Source organism: Triplophysa rosa, linkage group LG13 (assembly GCF_024868665.1).
Source record: "Triplophysa rosa linkage group LG13, Trosa_1v2, whole genome shotgun sequence".
Classification (NCBI taxonomy): domain Eukaryota; kingdom Metazoa; phylum Chordata; class Actinopteri; order Cypriniformes; family Nemacheilidae; genus Triplophysa; species Triplophysa rosa.
This window is the reverse complement of record NC_079902.1, coordinates 15,251,885-15,267,357: the sequence shown is the minus strand read 5'-3', so window position 1 is coordinate 15,267,357 and position 15,473 is coordinate 15,251,885. Positions and strand designations below refer to the sequence as shown.

General features: G+C 39.8%; 1 protein-coding gene across 2 annotated transcripts; it reads right to left on the bottom strand.

Moving 5' to 3' along the window:
- Positions 1–3,185: 3,185 nt before the first annotated feature.
- Positions 3,186–15,473, bottom strand: fbxo38 (F-box protein 38). Of its 2 annotated transcripts, XM_057349966.1 has the most exons (22): positions 15,388–15,466; positions 15,086–15,172; positions 14,244–14,463; positions 13,978–14,111; positions 13,729–13,892; positions 13,457–13,622; positions 13,098–13,373; positions 11,987–12,080; positions 11,765–11,895; positions 11,516–11,686; positions 10,934–11,076; positions 9,941–10,133; positions 9,725–9,862; positions 9,479–9,646; positions 8,790–9,377; positions 6,465–6,565; positions 6,285–6,387; positions 6,039–6,205; positions 5,551–5,696; positions 5,275–5,378; positions 4,920–5,033; positions 3,186–4,803 (listed from the first exon to the last, which is right to left on the bottom strand). In XM_057349966.1, the coding sequence occupies exons 3-22, from the start codon at positions 14,372–14,374 to the stop codon at positions 4,625–4,627; spliced, it is 3,411 nt and encodes a 1,136-aa protein (XP_057205949.1). In that variant the 5' UTR covers positions 14,375–14,463; positions 15,086–15,172; positions 15,388–15,466; the 3' UTR covers positions 3,186–4,624. The 2 variants fall into 2 exon arrangements, with proteins under 2 accessions (XP_057205949.1, XP_057205950.1); XM_057349967.1 differs by lacking the exon at positions 3,186–4,803 and having other exon boundaries at positions 5,275–5,443; positions 15,086–15,473.

Sequence of the window (15,473 nt, the reverse complement as noted above, 5' to 3'; positions counted from 1 at the left end):
AGGGAGAACAATAGATTCCCAGCGTCTGACAGCTGGAGCTACGCTGCGTGTGTGATGGAGACCAGTCGAGTGCTCTTTGTAAAGGTTTGTGCAAGACCTGGTGATCCATGCTGTTCGTGATTTCAGAATGTTCCAAAAAGCATTTGTGTGCCTCAATTGAAGCAAGGAAATCTTTTGTTCAACAGTGTTTACCTGTCACAGATTTGCTTTTGATTAGTGACCTAGAAAAACGTGTCTTCATATTTATTCCTAGGTGCAGAAAACAGGTTTACAATGTGGTTTCGTGCTTTTGGAGAAACGGCCTGTATTTACTTGAACTTAGCTATAGTTCCCTTTTCCATCACAGCTATCTATTGTGACACAAGATGATAAAGAGTTTTTGAGGGCTTTGAGGGTTTTGTCTTTATAAGGCTCTGACTCTTAACATTTCAATATGGTGCATTAACCCATAAGATGTTTATCCTCCCGTTGAGCATGCATTACATCACAGTTTGAATCTCTTGCCCTTAACTGAGGAAGGAGAAGAAAATGTGGGGGGGTTGGAAAACTCAATGCTAAAAACATCCCAGGGTTGTAGAAAAAACTGCACCAGTTAAACTGCACAAATGATATTGATTTTAATATATTTCTTGCACAAATGTGCAAGATGTCTCGGATAATCTTAGAAAGTGGAAATTATGTTTATATGAGCTGGAAGCATGAGCTGAAAATGTGAAAACGAAGCTGCGATAAAAACAGCCCAAATGTTGGTCACATCTGTACATCATTGGTTGTAGGACACAATACATTACAGAAATACAATTTTGGTTACTTCCGAAACCCTGCTGTTGCGTTTTATTCAAAACAAAACGTCAGAAATGACTGTATGGCTATACAAGAAAGAAGGCATTAACACAACCCACATTGTGTTTATTTGTGCATGTTTGACTCAAAACAGCTGAATCGAATTAGCATATGTGATGTCCTTTGGTTTCCTTGGTGTTTTGTATAACTGGTTCCATGGATCACACAATGTAACTATTAATAATTTTTGTTTCGACCAACCTTTTTATAGTTCTTGTACAATTCTGTGGTGCTAAATATTGTGGTAATATTTATGTTCATGTAGCATCAATGTTTTAGTGTATATTTAGCTCAAGTAAATTTTAAGCTTATGTCATTTAATTACGATATATCGGTATATTGCAAATAAACCAAAACTTTTCACATATTTTAAAAATGATTTTCCAATTGTCACTGTCAGAAAATTCTATACATTTCGGTAGGACAGGGAAGGTGAGCTGAAGCGATGATGGGTGACTACATCTGGAACTTGGTTCGTGAGGACAGTATTAGCCATAAAAGACAAAAACAATCAAATGAACACTTCTGAAGTTTTAGACAACTTATTTTTAGTAACTGTTGTTTTGACCTCAGTGTAATGCCAGTACCTTGAAATTTCACACAGTACCGTTGATGGCAAAAAAAATTATGATTTTCGTATTCAGCATGTTAAACTTCTTAAAGAAACAGTAAAAATTTCAACGAAACGCAACTTGTTACACTGTGTCATCAAGAAATGTTGCAGGTTTGTCCAACCCCTTCAGACAGGAATTGAGTACAGGAGGGGGATCTGATCCAACCACAAATCTCTTCCCTTCCTGCTTATACAACGTTAAGCAAATGACTTGAAACATTAAACACCTTCTTAGCGTTAGTGACACAGTGTAAACAGTGTGACGAGACTAAATCCAGAACGGGTCATGTACAACAGTCAGGCATGTGGACAAACTGCCTTCTCTTGCCTTGTGGGTTAGAATTTTACATGGATATGTCTGCTATACTGTAAACATGTGGGGCTGTTACATTAGCAGCACACCAATTGAGAAGCTGACTGCTTTTTTTGCTTGGGTAAAACATGTTGAATGGTGCAATAAAGGGAAAACCTTTGGGCAACATATCCACAGCTATATTACAGTTTTTCTCCATTGCTTAAACACATTTCTTGAAATTATGGCTCCTTTTCTCGAAACTCTAACACAAATCCATAACTTCTCACCCAATTCCCTCAACATCATATTTTCGGGTCAAAATGAAGCTCTCCACTCAAAACCATTCAAACTTGCTGAAAAAGCAAACTTTTCCCCCAAACATGACACATAAGCCCTCAGAATCACTCACACTACAATATAGTCTTAGACACTGGTGAGATCAATTCAAAACACTGTTACTAAAACCTCTATTCTTGAATCCCAATACTAAGAGTAATTTGACAGCTGCAGTGTCTATTACAACATACAACCTAAAAGAGTGCAGATGGAGCAAAATGCCACAATGAGCTTTAAGAAGAAAAACAAATGACACTACTGTTAGTAAGTAATCTTAGAGGAAAGTAGGTAAAAAAAACCCAAAATAATATAAACTGGGTATGCAACACAATACAGAATACAATTAATAAATAAATATGGCATCCAATGCATTTTTTGTAAGTAGTCGTCTCAAAGTTCTGCAAAAATACAGAACATGTAAAAATGCCACAAATAAACTTGACAATCACATATTTGAGGGCGTGCACGTGCTACAGTTTACTGGATATAGAATAGTGAAATTTCTCTCATATAAAGTGTGTACTGTAATTCTACTGTATGTTTACTGTAAGAAGTATAACGCTGTAGATGATTCTAGGATGCACAATTACCTGTGCTCCCATTGATATAATCCTGAGATTCTGATTGGTGTCATCAGTTTTGCTACTGAATGTTTACTGATATGTGCTATTTGAGTTTACATCTTGACACTTCAGTTCATTATATTGTGTGTTTGGGTTTTCTGAACGAGAACATTGTTAAACCTTTACAAAATGAGGACGTTTTTGTGTGGGGTTTGTACAAGTTGGTGTATTGTTCTGAGAATGTTTATAGTTGTGAGAAAATGGTGAATTGTTTCATGAATTGTGTGTTAGCAATCGAGAAAAACTGTAATATCACGATATGCTTAATAACGTTTGTTTTTTGTACCCAAGAAATTGTCATCATTTTCAAGTTTCCATTCATAGTCGCCCAAAAAGAAATGAGTTTAGTATTTAACTTGCATTGTACTAGACATCAATAATTATTATCTGTAATATAACATTATTAAAAACAACACACAATATTGGGGATGAAGAATGTTATCGGGCAACACCAAGATAAAAACATATTAAAAGCCAGAATATAACTTTTTTAATGAAATATTATTTTATATAAACATATAAAACAAAGTAATTTATATACAGAATATCTGTACATGGGCCTTGTACACAATTTCTGCAGTGCTCAGCAGGAGTGTGGATTCAGTCCGTGTAGATTCTTGTTTCCAAACATGGTCGGTCACTCAGGAAAAAAGTACAAAGTAGAGCAGCGAGAAGGGGGTTTACGTGCATTAAAAGCTCCTGAAATCTCAATCACACCAGTTGCTCCTGCCACACATCACAAACAGTCAAGACACACCGTGCATTTTGTTTTATTCCCAATTTTTTGCACACTATCGATCAGCAACAACATAAAGGACTTCGTAAGAAAGGACAGTGAACATTTTTTATTCATAAACACGTATTAACTTTTAATGCAGACTCAATATTGTGTGTGTGTGTGTGTGTGTGGGGGGGGGTTATTAATACTCTTCACCCTATTGAGAAAGTGTGTGAGAAGTGTTTTAAGTCATTTGAAGATGAATAAGGGATCTGCCTGGCAACTCAATCCACTGTGCTTTTGATTTAAAACTATTATGCTGTAAATCCATAAAAATGTGGGTTCAACTAAGGGGAAAAAAATTAAAATAAGTCACATGTGCATAAAATACTCTTCTCATATATTTCTCTTTGTCGCCGATAGACACAATGTTTTTTTTTAGCTCTATGAAGACCACAGGGAGAAAACTGAGGTATATATATATATACTGTATATTCACCAAATCGACCACGCTCCCCTGGGCAGAGAAACATTTAATCTCTTCATCAGGTTTTGCGCACGCACACACACGTCAATCAAACATCCAATTAGCCATCCTCTGGAGGAAAGGTAAGAGAACGAAGAATAAAATCTGAAATAATATGAAACAAAAGCACGAGAGGTTTGAGGTGCAAAAAAGAAAATTGTAAATTAAAGCTGAACAATGATACTGCGAATAAAGGCACGTATCCCAACCAAGTAGCCAAACACACACATAAATCTACTATGGGGTTTCTTTGTCTTCCCCAAAACCCAAACAAGTGATTTCATATGCCACCTGTTGCAGCTCATCATGTCTTTTCCCATGTGCACAACTGTAGCACCAAATGAACTGCTACAGACCCGATTCCCCCCTCTTTCCTTTAAGTCTTGCAGGTAAACAACAGGCTGCTTTACTCAGTCATGGCCAGAACACAAGCACCCTGTTGACACAGCTTGTCAGTCCAACGACTCCACATAAACAAGCATTGGCTGACACTGGCAGATTTAAAGTGAATGCTCTCGGTTTCCTTTACTGAGAGATGAAGGCAATCTTTGTGTTTCAAAGATGCCTCTCTTGCACAGAAGACAGCAGGGTCGGTCAGTGGTCAGAACCTGATTGAGTGCTGATGTGGAGCGCTCCACACTTCCAGACTTTTCGGCTGAACATCGACAGTCTAAATGTAGTCATCATCTACCGGCTCTCCACGAACGTCACAGTAGTGGATGAAGACGACCACCACGCGCTGGAAAACGCCCCTGTGCGTTTGTCGTCGCTCTGAGATCTCCTCGCCGATAGTCTCCATACATATGTCGGCAGAAAACTGTCCCTTACGCCGTGGTGCGTATATTGTAGCTGACAGACAGAAGAATGCATTTTTTTTTACGAATGGTCAAGCCTTCTTTGACATTATTACTGTGATGCAATAAAACGTTTTAATTTCATGATGGCCGTTTCAGTGTTATACTTACTGCTTTCATCATCCTCGAAGTCGTATCGAGCATTACTATTGGGTTCTGCTGCACGTAAAGAGCGAAGCCATGGGAAATCGGTGACCATGGAGTACGGCGCTCCATCTACTACTCCTGTGAGATATGTTAAATAACTCAAAACTTAAAGCATTTTTTTATATTTACAATTAGATTCTGCAATTTGCAAGCCTAGGAAGGCCTGCAATTTTTCTTATACTGATGTTAATATCCTCTAGTCAGAAAATGTATATGTAAATAAATCTCCATCTCTCACACACACAACCCTAGCTTTTTCTAGAGGAAGTGAAGGGAACATGGAACTCGTCTCAAAGGACCCTGATCTGTTTCCTCTCACCCTCTAAAGTGTAGATGTCTCGGCCCCAGGGATAGTTGGGATACTTCTTTACATCCTCTTCCGTCCGTGTGGCCTCCGGAAAGAATTCATATTTGATGAGTTCTCTGGTGAAAGCATAAAAACGCAGCTTGGTGAGCTGTGTGTCACGATTTGAAAAGAACAGTGCCATCTGGTGGACAACGCAGGAAAGAGATGAGCCATTTGGAAAACTGGGCCACTGGCATAACATTCATAGTCATAACTGGCATAACATTGTTTATTGGGTAATTTACTCACTGACTAATGTTGGCGATGGTGTCCATCCAGCTACGCACACGCACTTTGTTCCTGACATTGGGGGGATTGCTGAACTCATGGATAATAGCAATATGGTAGGGGTACGGACCACTAAAAAGCTTCTTCTCCAGAGACAGAGAGTCAATCTAGAAATGAACAGACATACTTTTTGATAAAAAACATACTGCTTTTTTTGCACGTTCATACTGTGCATTAAACACCTTAAAATTCCTATAATAAATCTGGTGGAAAACTAAGCCTGAATGGTAAATATAATATACGTTACGGCATCAATAGTAAAGTTTAGTTATAGTAAACTAAACCATCAAGTAAATCAATTATAACTAATACACAATTATAACGAAATACACTTGAAATAGCAAAGTGACTGTGTTTTCTAATGTATCTTCACAAACTTCATTTCACATAACACTGGCCAAAAAATACACAACTGTTGTTTCTATGGCAATATCACTGTTTGAGCTGACCTGATGCATAGGCCTCATGTAGATGATGCGGTTTCTCTCTGGGGGCATTCGTAAGATTTGATCCAGCACCTGCTCCATGTCTAATTTCTTACACTGTGCATAGTCAAAACGGTTCACGATAGGTGCGCTTTCCACTACCAGATGTTTCAACACCCTGCAGCGTGTGGCTTGGGGGAAAAGAAACACAACATTCATCGTTTGGGGTGGCTTGGCTAAAATTAGACTGAGATATGGACATGGTCTTACCATGGACAAACATCATTTTGGGGCACTCCTTAAGAACCAGGTCTGTGATGCCGCAATTTGTAAGAGTGATGCCCACCAGGTTTTTAGATTTAAGGTTAAGCGCCTGCACAACAAAACAAGATTAATCATTTTTTTAAGTAACTTAAGAAACATTTAGATTAATCAAGATGATAAAGCCACCTGCACATGGTCGTCTTCAGTCACAGGGTCACTGGTGCTGGTGGATTTGTCTGCCGTACGTTTCTTCTTTACTGCAGCCCGTGGCTTTGCTTTGGGCAACTCTGGACAGATCAGCATGTGACCACGTAAGCTTTACTGATAGCAAAATGCAGCTAAATTCATCTTGACTACTTTTTTGTTCTGTTCTGTCATTGGAAAGTATCTTTCATACAATGGGCTGCAGAGGACCACAGACTGTTATGGTTTAACAAGAGGCCTGTTTTCTATCTAGTAAGGAGCCCTCACCAAAAAAGGCTTATAGACCATTTTGTCTATAACACGTAAACAACACTGGTTCAGGAGCACTTCCTGTTTCACTTTAACACTACACAAATGTTAGAAAACTGAACTGAATCGAAATGTTAAACCGTCCTTAGACTTAAAAGTCGGCATGAAACGGAAGTAAAAATCATTCTTTTCCATCTCATGACCTATAGTCAAGTGAAACAGATTCTGAAATGAGAGACAGGACTTGATTTTCCACATAGAGAACTGAATGAATCGTTGGAACATGGGCGTTACTAACAAAATGGAGGGAGATTTGAATGCGAGTTTGCAGTTAATCATGGACGATTTTAATTAAAGATTATGAGGGCAAATGAGTTTTAAAAAAATGAAGTGCAGACAAGTCACTTATAAAAACACAATTTTCCATAAAAACAGCTTTCCTGTGGCTCAGCGGTTAGAGCATGGCGCTAGCAACGCCAATGTCATGGCTTTGATCCCAGGGGATTGCACATAGTCAGAAACAAATGCAATGTAAGTCGCTTTGGATAAAAGTCGCTTCGGACAAAAGCGAAAAATATGATTTTTCAATTTTGATTTGAAGCTGCCTTTAATAATATACTGTATGTGTAAAAAAGCCAAGAAACTGAAACAGGAAGTCCTTATGGACCAGTTTTGTTTACATCTTGCAAAATGGTCTATACAGATACCAGTTCTGGGAGTGACAACCGCATTTAAATGCGGGAGTGAATTCGCTAAACGATTGTTCCATGTATGTAAGGAGCGGGAGTTACTCCCACAATTTGTGAGTTGTAACTATAGCAATGCGTTGACTGCAGCAGTAGAATCCCAAGAGTTTAACCTGTTTGGTATGTTGTTTTCCTGAAAGATTGATGAAAAAAAATCGCCCACTTCAAATTGTTTCACTTCCAAATGTTGGAATTTTGTAGATTTTTTAAAATAAAAGATCAAAACGAGAAACAATGCAGATTTATTTTTACAGCCTTCTTTGCTCATATTTACCAAGGGTGCCAATAATAGTGGAGGGCACTGTATATATATATATATATATATATACATAAGGTTTTAAAGCTTTTTAAGGTTTATTTTGGGCTTATCCTTGTTTGCTGATTTTCAACTAAAATATCTGGCAACACTGCCACTACCGCAGGGCTAGCGGTTTTAGGAACCAGCCCTGTTAAAAACACATGAAATAGTAAACACTTGAACATCTTTTCATATGATTTTCTTGCACTTCGCATACAGAAAAGGCACACGCATCTCTAATGCACGTTTAATTACGTCATTAACAACATTTATGTATTTTTCGGGAGTTCATTTGGTAATAGAATGCGGTTATCACCCCTGAAAATTTGTGAAGTGTGTGTGTACAGAACAGGATTAAGCACTAAAAGCATCTGGAACTGTACATGTAAGAAACAATCGGTTAAACCTGTAAATAACACATCTGTACACTCTTTTAAAAAATTATGTTGATTTTTGTCTATATTTTTTCACTTTTGTATATAGTGCATTATTGTTTTTATTTCATTTCTAATTTTTTCTATCTTAACGTATATTTGCACTATGTTTGCACCATGTGTACACTTTCTTCTGCACTAAGCTCCTGTCGCCAAGTCAAATTCCTTGTGTGTGTAAACATACTTGGCAATAAAGCTCCTTCCGATTCGGATTCTAAAAGGTGAAGTGACAACCGAATTTAGATGCAGTGTGTACGTGGCCTATGAGACATTAACATGCTATTGTACCATCAGTGACTTTAATGCGTTCAGTTGCAAAGGGTTTAGTTGCTAATTTTGGCACACAAGCGCATTAAACAAAATGGGGCTTAGATGTGAAAATAATGAACCTCATCTAAATGTCATGAACACAAAGATATACACTGCAATTTAACTGGTGACAAAGACTTTAAGTTAATACACCCATCCACTTCAGCATTTTGCATTAGACTGTGAACTTTAGAACTATGCCATAACATCCAATTGTTTCATTTTTCAATTAAATTTGTATATATTCACTGCAAACAGTTACACGTCTTACCTGACTCGCACACCAGAGGCACAGAGGAAAGTCTGCTGCAGGCACGAGTGACTGGTCTCCTGGGGAACTCATATGTTGGGCTTCTGTGTGATGAACCTGCTGGTCCAATGTCTTGCTGCTGGCCTGCAGTTCTCTCATTATGGCCCTCATATGAGCTCTCAGTTCTGTGTGGAGTGCTGGAGTGTCTGTCCTCCATCTCCTCTCCCCCTGCTGCCTCTCTCTGCTCAGGGCTGTGATTTTCTGGGCTGTGGTTCTCAACCCCTGCTGGCGGGCCGTGGCCACCGTGAGCCCTGGTTTCAGAGGCAGAACGAGACCTGCTGCACGTGCAGCGTGTCCTGACCGTACCTTCTCCCCTGCCCTCCTGATTGGCCGAGTCTTCCCTCCATCGCATGGAGCAGACGCAGCTGCCGGTAGCGTAGCCTGAAGCGGGTCCAGCCCCGCTGGTTCGGTCTCTGGTTCCACGCTCAGCTGTCTCATTGGCTGCCTTCATGTCGGCTTTTATCTGCTCGCTGGTTACCTGGCATCCTTTCTCACAGCTGGACTCATGAGGTTGCGGTCCACGTCTGCGCAGAGGAGTTTTCCCTTTACCTATCACAATACGGCACAACAGCAATTGTTGCATGTCATATCATATGGGAATATTTTGTATTGTGATGTAGTAGTGGTGAGACAGTCTGAATATTAACTACCATGAGGAGTCACAGCTGCGCGGCTCTTCTCCTGGGATTCGGTCTCTGGGTACCGGCCTTGAGAACGACCAGCACACTGCGTTCTGATTGGACAGTACTCATCCTCACTGTCAGAGTCTGACACCACCACCGGTTGTTTCTTCACGGCGGTCTGAACTCCGCTAGGCCCTGAAAAGAAAGAGACAGATCTTTATGCCTGATCATTTGAAGAAATCTCAGATTTTGCTATCATGCCATTTACTCCACCTGCTTGTTCTTCATCCTGATCGAGAGAAGGATTTGATGTCTCACTAGACCCTTGGATCTCTTCTTCTGGATTGACGGCCCCAAGAACAGGCTCAGGCTCCACGTTCTCTGCCACCATGCCCTCCACGTCAGGAATTTCTAATTGAAGCCAGCAAAGTCAAACCTTTCAGCAACCACCAGACCAGCACCACACACATCACATGACTAAACACATACCCTCTGCGTCATGATGCCGCTGCTGAGGGACGTCGTCACGATTGTTGTTGTTTGGTGGAATGTTTGCGTCATTGTTATTTTGGTGATTGTTGTTGTTATTGTTGTCGTTATCGTTGTTGGAATTCTGATTGCTGACCAAGGCAGACGATACGCCAATACCCGTGCCAGCGCTGAGTCCCACACGTGCACAGCCCTGCGGTAAACAAATAACATTAAAGGGGTAATATGACACGGCTAAAATGAATATTATCGTTTGTTTTCAATGTAATGCAATGTGTATACTCAATTTAAGGTAAAAAACCCCCCCTGTATTTTCCACATACTGTGCATGTTTGTATCGCCTCTTTGCCCCGCCTCTCTGAAACGCACAGATTTTTTACAAAGCTCACCGCTCTGAAAAGCGAGGTGTGCTATGATTGGCCAGTTCACCAGTGCATAGTGATTGGTCAAATACTGCAAGCGTGTGAGGGAAATGTAACGCCCCTTACCATATTCGGAACATCAGGTTCCAAAGCAATTGTACTGACAGGTACTTTCTTACTTGCGTATACATTTGGGCGGTCTTAGTCAAATCATACCACCAACTGACAAAGATTTGTGGGGGTGTGGTTACACGAGGCGTTTCAGGCAGGTCTGGGTGAGCATTCGCTTTTAGATAGAATGCATCTTTTGTCCCGACACTTTAATTTTTGCAATTTTAGGCATCTAATACACGCATGGGCAACTTATAACACACCAGACACAGAAAAACACGTATTCGCGCCATATGACCCCTTTAACAGACCTTAGAACATTTCAGCTTACATCATTCCATCAACTCGGGAGTAACTGCAGAGATTTCTCTAGTTTTCACATGGCACATGCCATCATACCTCTCAGCCCTAATAAAAGCGTCTGCCAAATGAATTAATGTACATTAAAGCCTCTAGGCAACACATGTAAATGCCCCGTCAAGTGCAAAATGTTTTTATAGGTCCACAGCATTAGACTAACCTTGGGGGGCTCACGAAACATCTGGTCTAGAGAGATGAATTCTAGGCTGGGAAGCATCTCTATAAACTGACTGAAAGACTCCAGCTTGATAGCGTGACAACGCACCAGAGTGAGATCCACCAGCCGGCTCCAGCGTGAGTGATCTAAAAGAGATAGGAGCTCATTTTTGAGGGATTCATGTAAAAGCTATGATAAAAGTACTTGTAAGGGGGACCCATGGTGTACGTAGATAGAAATAGCTCATTCTAAGGTAATAAAAATATAACATGTAAGGTCTTCATACACATCTAAAGACATAGTTATGCATATTATATTGCATTACTGTCAATAGATACTGCTTAATCTTCCACATTTCACCTTTAAGTACCCCAAGTATTCAGGGAATTTTTTAGTATAGTGGATAAATAAGGTAACGCTTAAAGGTAATAGTCAGCAAAGCACTAGAACACAGTACCATGCATGGTGAGGAAATGCATTTAGACAAAATGATAAATAATCTCTCATTTACAAGTTGCTTTGTACAAAAACATCTGCTAAATGAATAAATGTAAACGCACATATTAACATCACTGACTTTATTACCTGTGATCCAGTTGTGTGGGTTGTGAAGATGTGGACAGTTATAAATGACCAGATACTTGATGGAGGTGAACACCTCATTAACAGCCTTCATTCCAATGTCTGTGATGATTCCCGGATTCTCGATCACATCAGCAAGACCATATTTCACTAACTCAGCATGGCTCATTTTACCTGTGTAAAACATCACACATTTGCGTAAACACAGCAGCTGGATAAGACAGCTGTCAGTGCCTATAGAGAAACACCTACATTGCAATAGGAACTCATCTACATATCCAAGGTGCAAAGTCTCAAACTGGGGAAACTCTAGTTCAGCCATTTTCAGTGCAGAGAACACGCCATCTTTGGTTAAGGAAGGCTGAATTCGGACTTCGTGCAACCTGTGAAATGAATTCATTCTGTCAGCATCTATAATTCTACTGTAGAATCAGTGCGAGGATATAACATAGCTATTATAAAACATCTGTTTACCTGCGAGCAGCAGTAATGATGAGGTAGCCCAGGTCCACTTCAAGTGAATTCTTACAGGCACCAAATACGATAGTGTGCAAATTACGAAACCCCCCTGAAAGACATGTATTTTAGCCAAACCTGATAGATCTGACATGTTAAAAATACATGAATGTTAAATTGTTCAAAATAAATAAAAGGTTAACAATACTGTAGTGCACCAGACACTTTCGGAGCGCTTTTTTGATCCACTTTTAAAGGGAAAATTCACAAAAAAAGAGATACTTGCCATTTACTAACCCTCTTGTCAATTCAAAGCTATATGACTCTTTCTTCTGCAGAACACAAAAGAAGATATTTTGAAAAATGTTGGTAACCGAGCAGCAGCGGTACCTATTCACTTCTAATATGCACACACACAAAAAAGCACAAGGAAATGGGTATTGCCGTGGTTCAGTTAGCAACAGTCTTCATCTTCGTCGTCTTTTGTGTTCTGCAGAAAAAATTCATACAGCTGTGAAATGACAAGATGGTGAGTAAATGACGACAGAATTTTCATTTATGGGTGAACTGTCAAGTGCAAGAGGATTGTAGTACTATAACAATTACTGAAACCTTATAACCTTATTAGACTTTATTACCTTAAAGGGACAGTTCACCCAAAAATGAAAATTCTGTCATCATTTACTCACCTTCGAGTTGTTCCAAATCTGTATAAATTTCTTTGTTCTGATGAACACATAGAAAGATATTTGGAAGAACGCTTATAACCAAACAGATCTTGCTCCCCATTGACTCCCATAGTAGGAAAATTACTTTATGATTTTTTTGTTCTATTGAACACAAAAGAAGACATTTTGAAGAATGTAGGACAGCAAACAGTTCTGGGGCACTTTTGACTTCCATTGTATTTTTTCCTACTATGGTAGTCAATGGTGGCCAAGAACTGTTTGGTTACAAGCATTCTTCCAAATACCTACCTTTTAGACATTTATACAGATTTGGAACAACTAGAAGCTGAGTACATGACAGAATTTTCATTTTTGGGTGAAGTATCCCTTTAAAGCAATTTATATACATATTTATAAACTCATATACTGTATTTATGAAGCTGATGCTGTGTTGTTCTTACCTGACCTCCAGCTATCCTCCACCACATGTTGAATTAGTCCCCCTAAGAAGGGCACCCTCACCAGCTCCAGCTGCTCCAGATTGCGAGCAGATGCCAAGCCGGTAACAAGAGGCACATACTTTAGAGAATTTGTGGGACCGGCACAGTTTCTCATGACGAACGAACGCAAGTTGACACAAAGGAAGTCTTTGAAAGGCTGAGGCTTAGTAAGGCGAACCCATTTCAGGTACAGATGCCTGAGCATGGACAGACACGGGATCTCCGGTACGTTCACACCTGAAGCGAATTCAATAATGGTTAATGAGCAGAATGAGATGCGAGACGATGTGAATAAGGTTTACAGATAATTTGACACTTACCGACAAGATGAAGAGTCTGGATTTTAGCGGCAACTGGAATGGTGAGTTTGTTCTCGGATGGAATAGGAAAGGCCCCGTTTCGGTTTCTGAATTTGCCCAGAATGTGCACCTGAGGCATGTAGTTCCATACCGCCTCCACAAGCTCAAGATGTGACGTCTCCACACCCTGCGAGTACACATATTCATAATTTCCATCTGAGGTAATACACACAAAGATATCTGACAGCCACTGCCATAATCTGAAATAATCAGTATCTCCAAAATGCACATACGATGAGGTTTGGGCAGGCTTGTAGAGCCTCCAAAACACCTGGAATACTGAAAGCCTCGTAACCCCTGACCCTCCTTCTTTCTAGATAGCGTGGATGAAGACCATACAGCTGCTCTAAATCTGGCATCTTCTTCATCAACATGAGGAAACTGGAGTCTGTGAAACCTGTTAACACACACACAACGGTGGAAAAAAAATCCTAACCTACAAAATTCCACACAGTTCAAGTAGTATAACAGTTTTTGCCTACCTGAGGGCATGTACTCCCACCATCGGCCTGCACAAAGATCCACCACCTTCACAACCCGCAAATATAGAGTCACCGCTTCAAGCAATTTCCGTGACAGACACTCCATACACATTATATCCTGCATGGGCAAGTATCTGTGGAAAGACGGGAATAAGCTTCAAGTCTAACCCATGACAGTACTGCAAAAATCTCTGGAATTAGGAACAGTATTTACCAAGGCACAATAGACCATTTAGTGTAGGAGTGTGGATTCAAGTTGCACTGACCTGAATATATGGCAAAGCACCTCATGTGAGAGCTCATTTATATAATCTTTGGGGTCCTCATGTCCAGGCAAGTTTACCATTCCTCCTCCCAGACTTTGAGTCCTGGTGACTTTCCGCCGTGGGCCCATCATGTCCAGGGCAGTGAGATATCAACCCAGAGAAGGTAATTAACTCACTGCCTCTCTTCTGCTTATCCTCTCTTTAGCATCAATACACTATCCTATGTAAAGATCGTACATCAACAAATACATCAATTAAACATCTTTAAAGGGATACTGACCCCAAAGATGAAAATTCTGTCATCATGTACTCACCTTCGAGTTGTTCCAAATCTGTACACATTTCTTTGTTCTGATGGAACACAGAGAAAGACATTTGGAAGAATGCTTATAACCAGACAGATTTCGCCCCCCATTGACTACCATAGTAGGGAAAAAATACAATGGTAGTCAAGAGTGCCCCAGAACTGTTTGCTGTCCTACATTCTTCAAAATGTCTTCTTTTGTGTTCAACAGAACAAAAAAAAAGATAAAATAATTGTCCCTACTATAGTAAATTATGACAGATTTTTCATTTTTGGGAGAAGTATTGCTTTACAGGAGTAAGTTAGCTTTAAAATAAGCCCCCTTTGACTTTCCATAATAGGAATAAAAAATACTATGGAAAGTCAATGTGGCCTTATTTTGAAGTAAACTACTTTAAAATAAAGAAGCTGGTTGTTACTTTTAAATTAACCTTACATTGTAAATCTATCTAAACTAATACAATCCCACTCATAGCTGTCAAAGAACAACAAAAACATCCCATCGTGTTTAAACACCAGATAATGAACGGTATTGTACCTGGCTTTAGCAATCACAGTAGGATCTACGTGAACTTTTAACAGTATTCGTTGAAAGATATCATGGCCCCCAAAAGCATCAGTGAACCTATTCAGTGACAGACAGACAGCGTGTGCGGAGATGATGATGCTGTTTCAGTTTATGTATCAACAGCTCTAGCTACATCAGTCAGCTGTTAGCAGCTCGCATCACTGTATGATGATACAGACATAACACTAAGAGTGCTATAAAACGCCATCAGGATTAAAACGGGCAACAGAAATCGGTCTGTCTATGTCTTTTGATTTCATTTATAATCATACTTATTATAAGGGAATAGTTTGAAGATGCGCAGCCTGAGCTGTCGATCTGGATCCGCGTTCAGCTGCGATGTGAAGCTAGCGGCAGT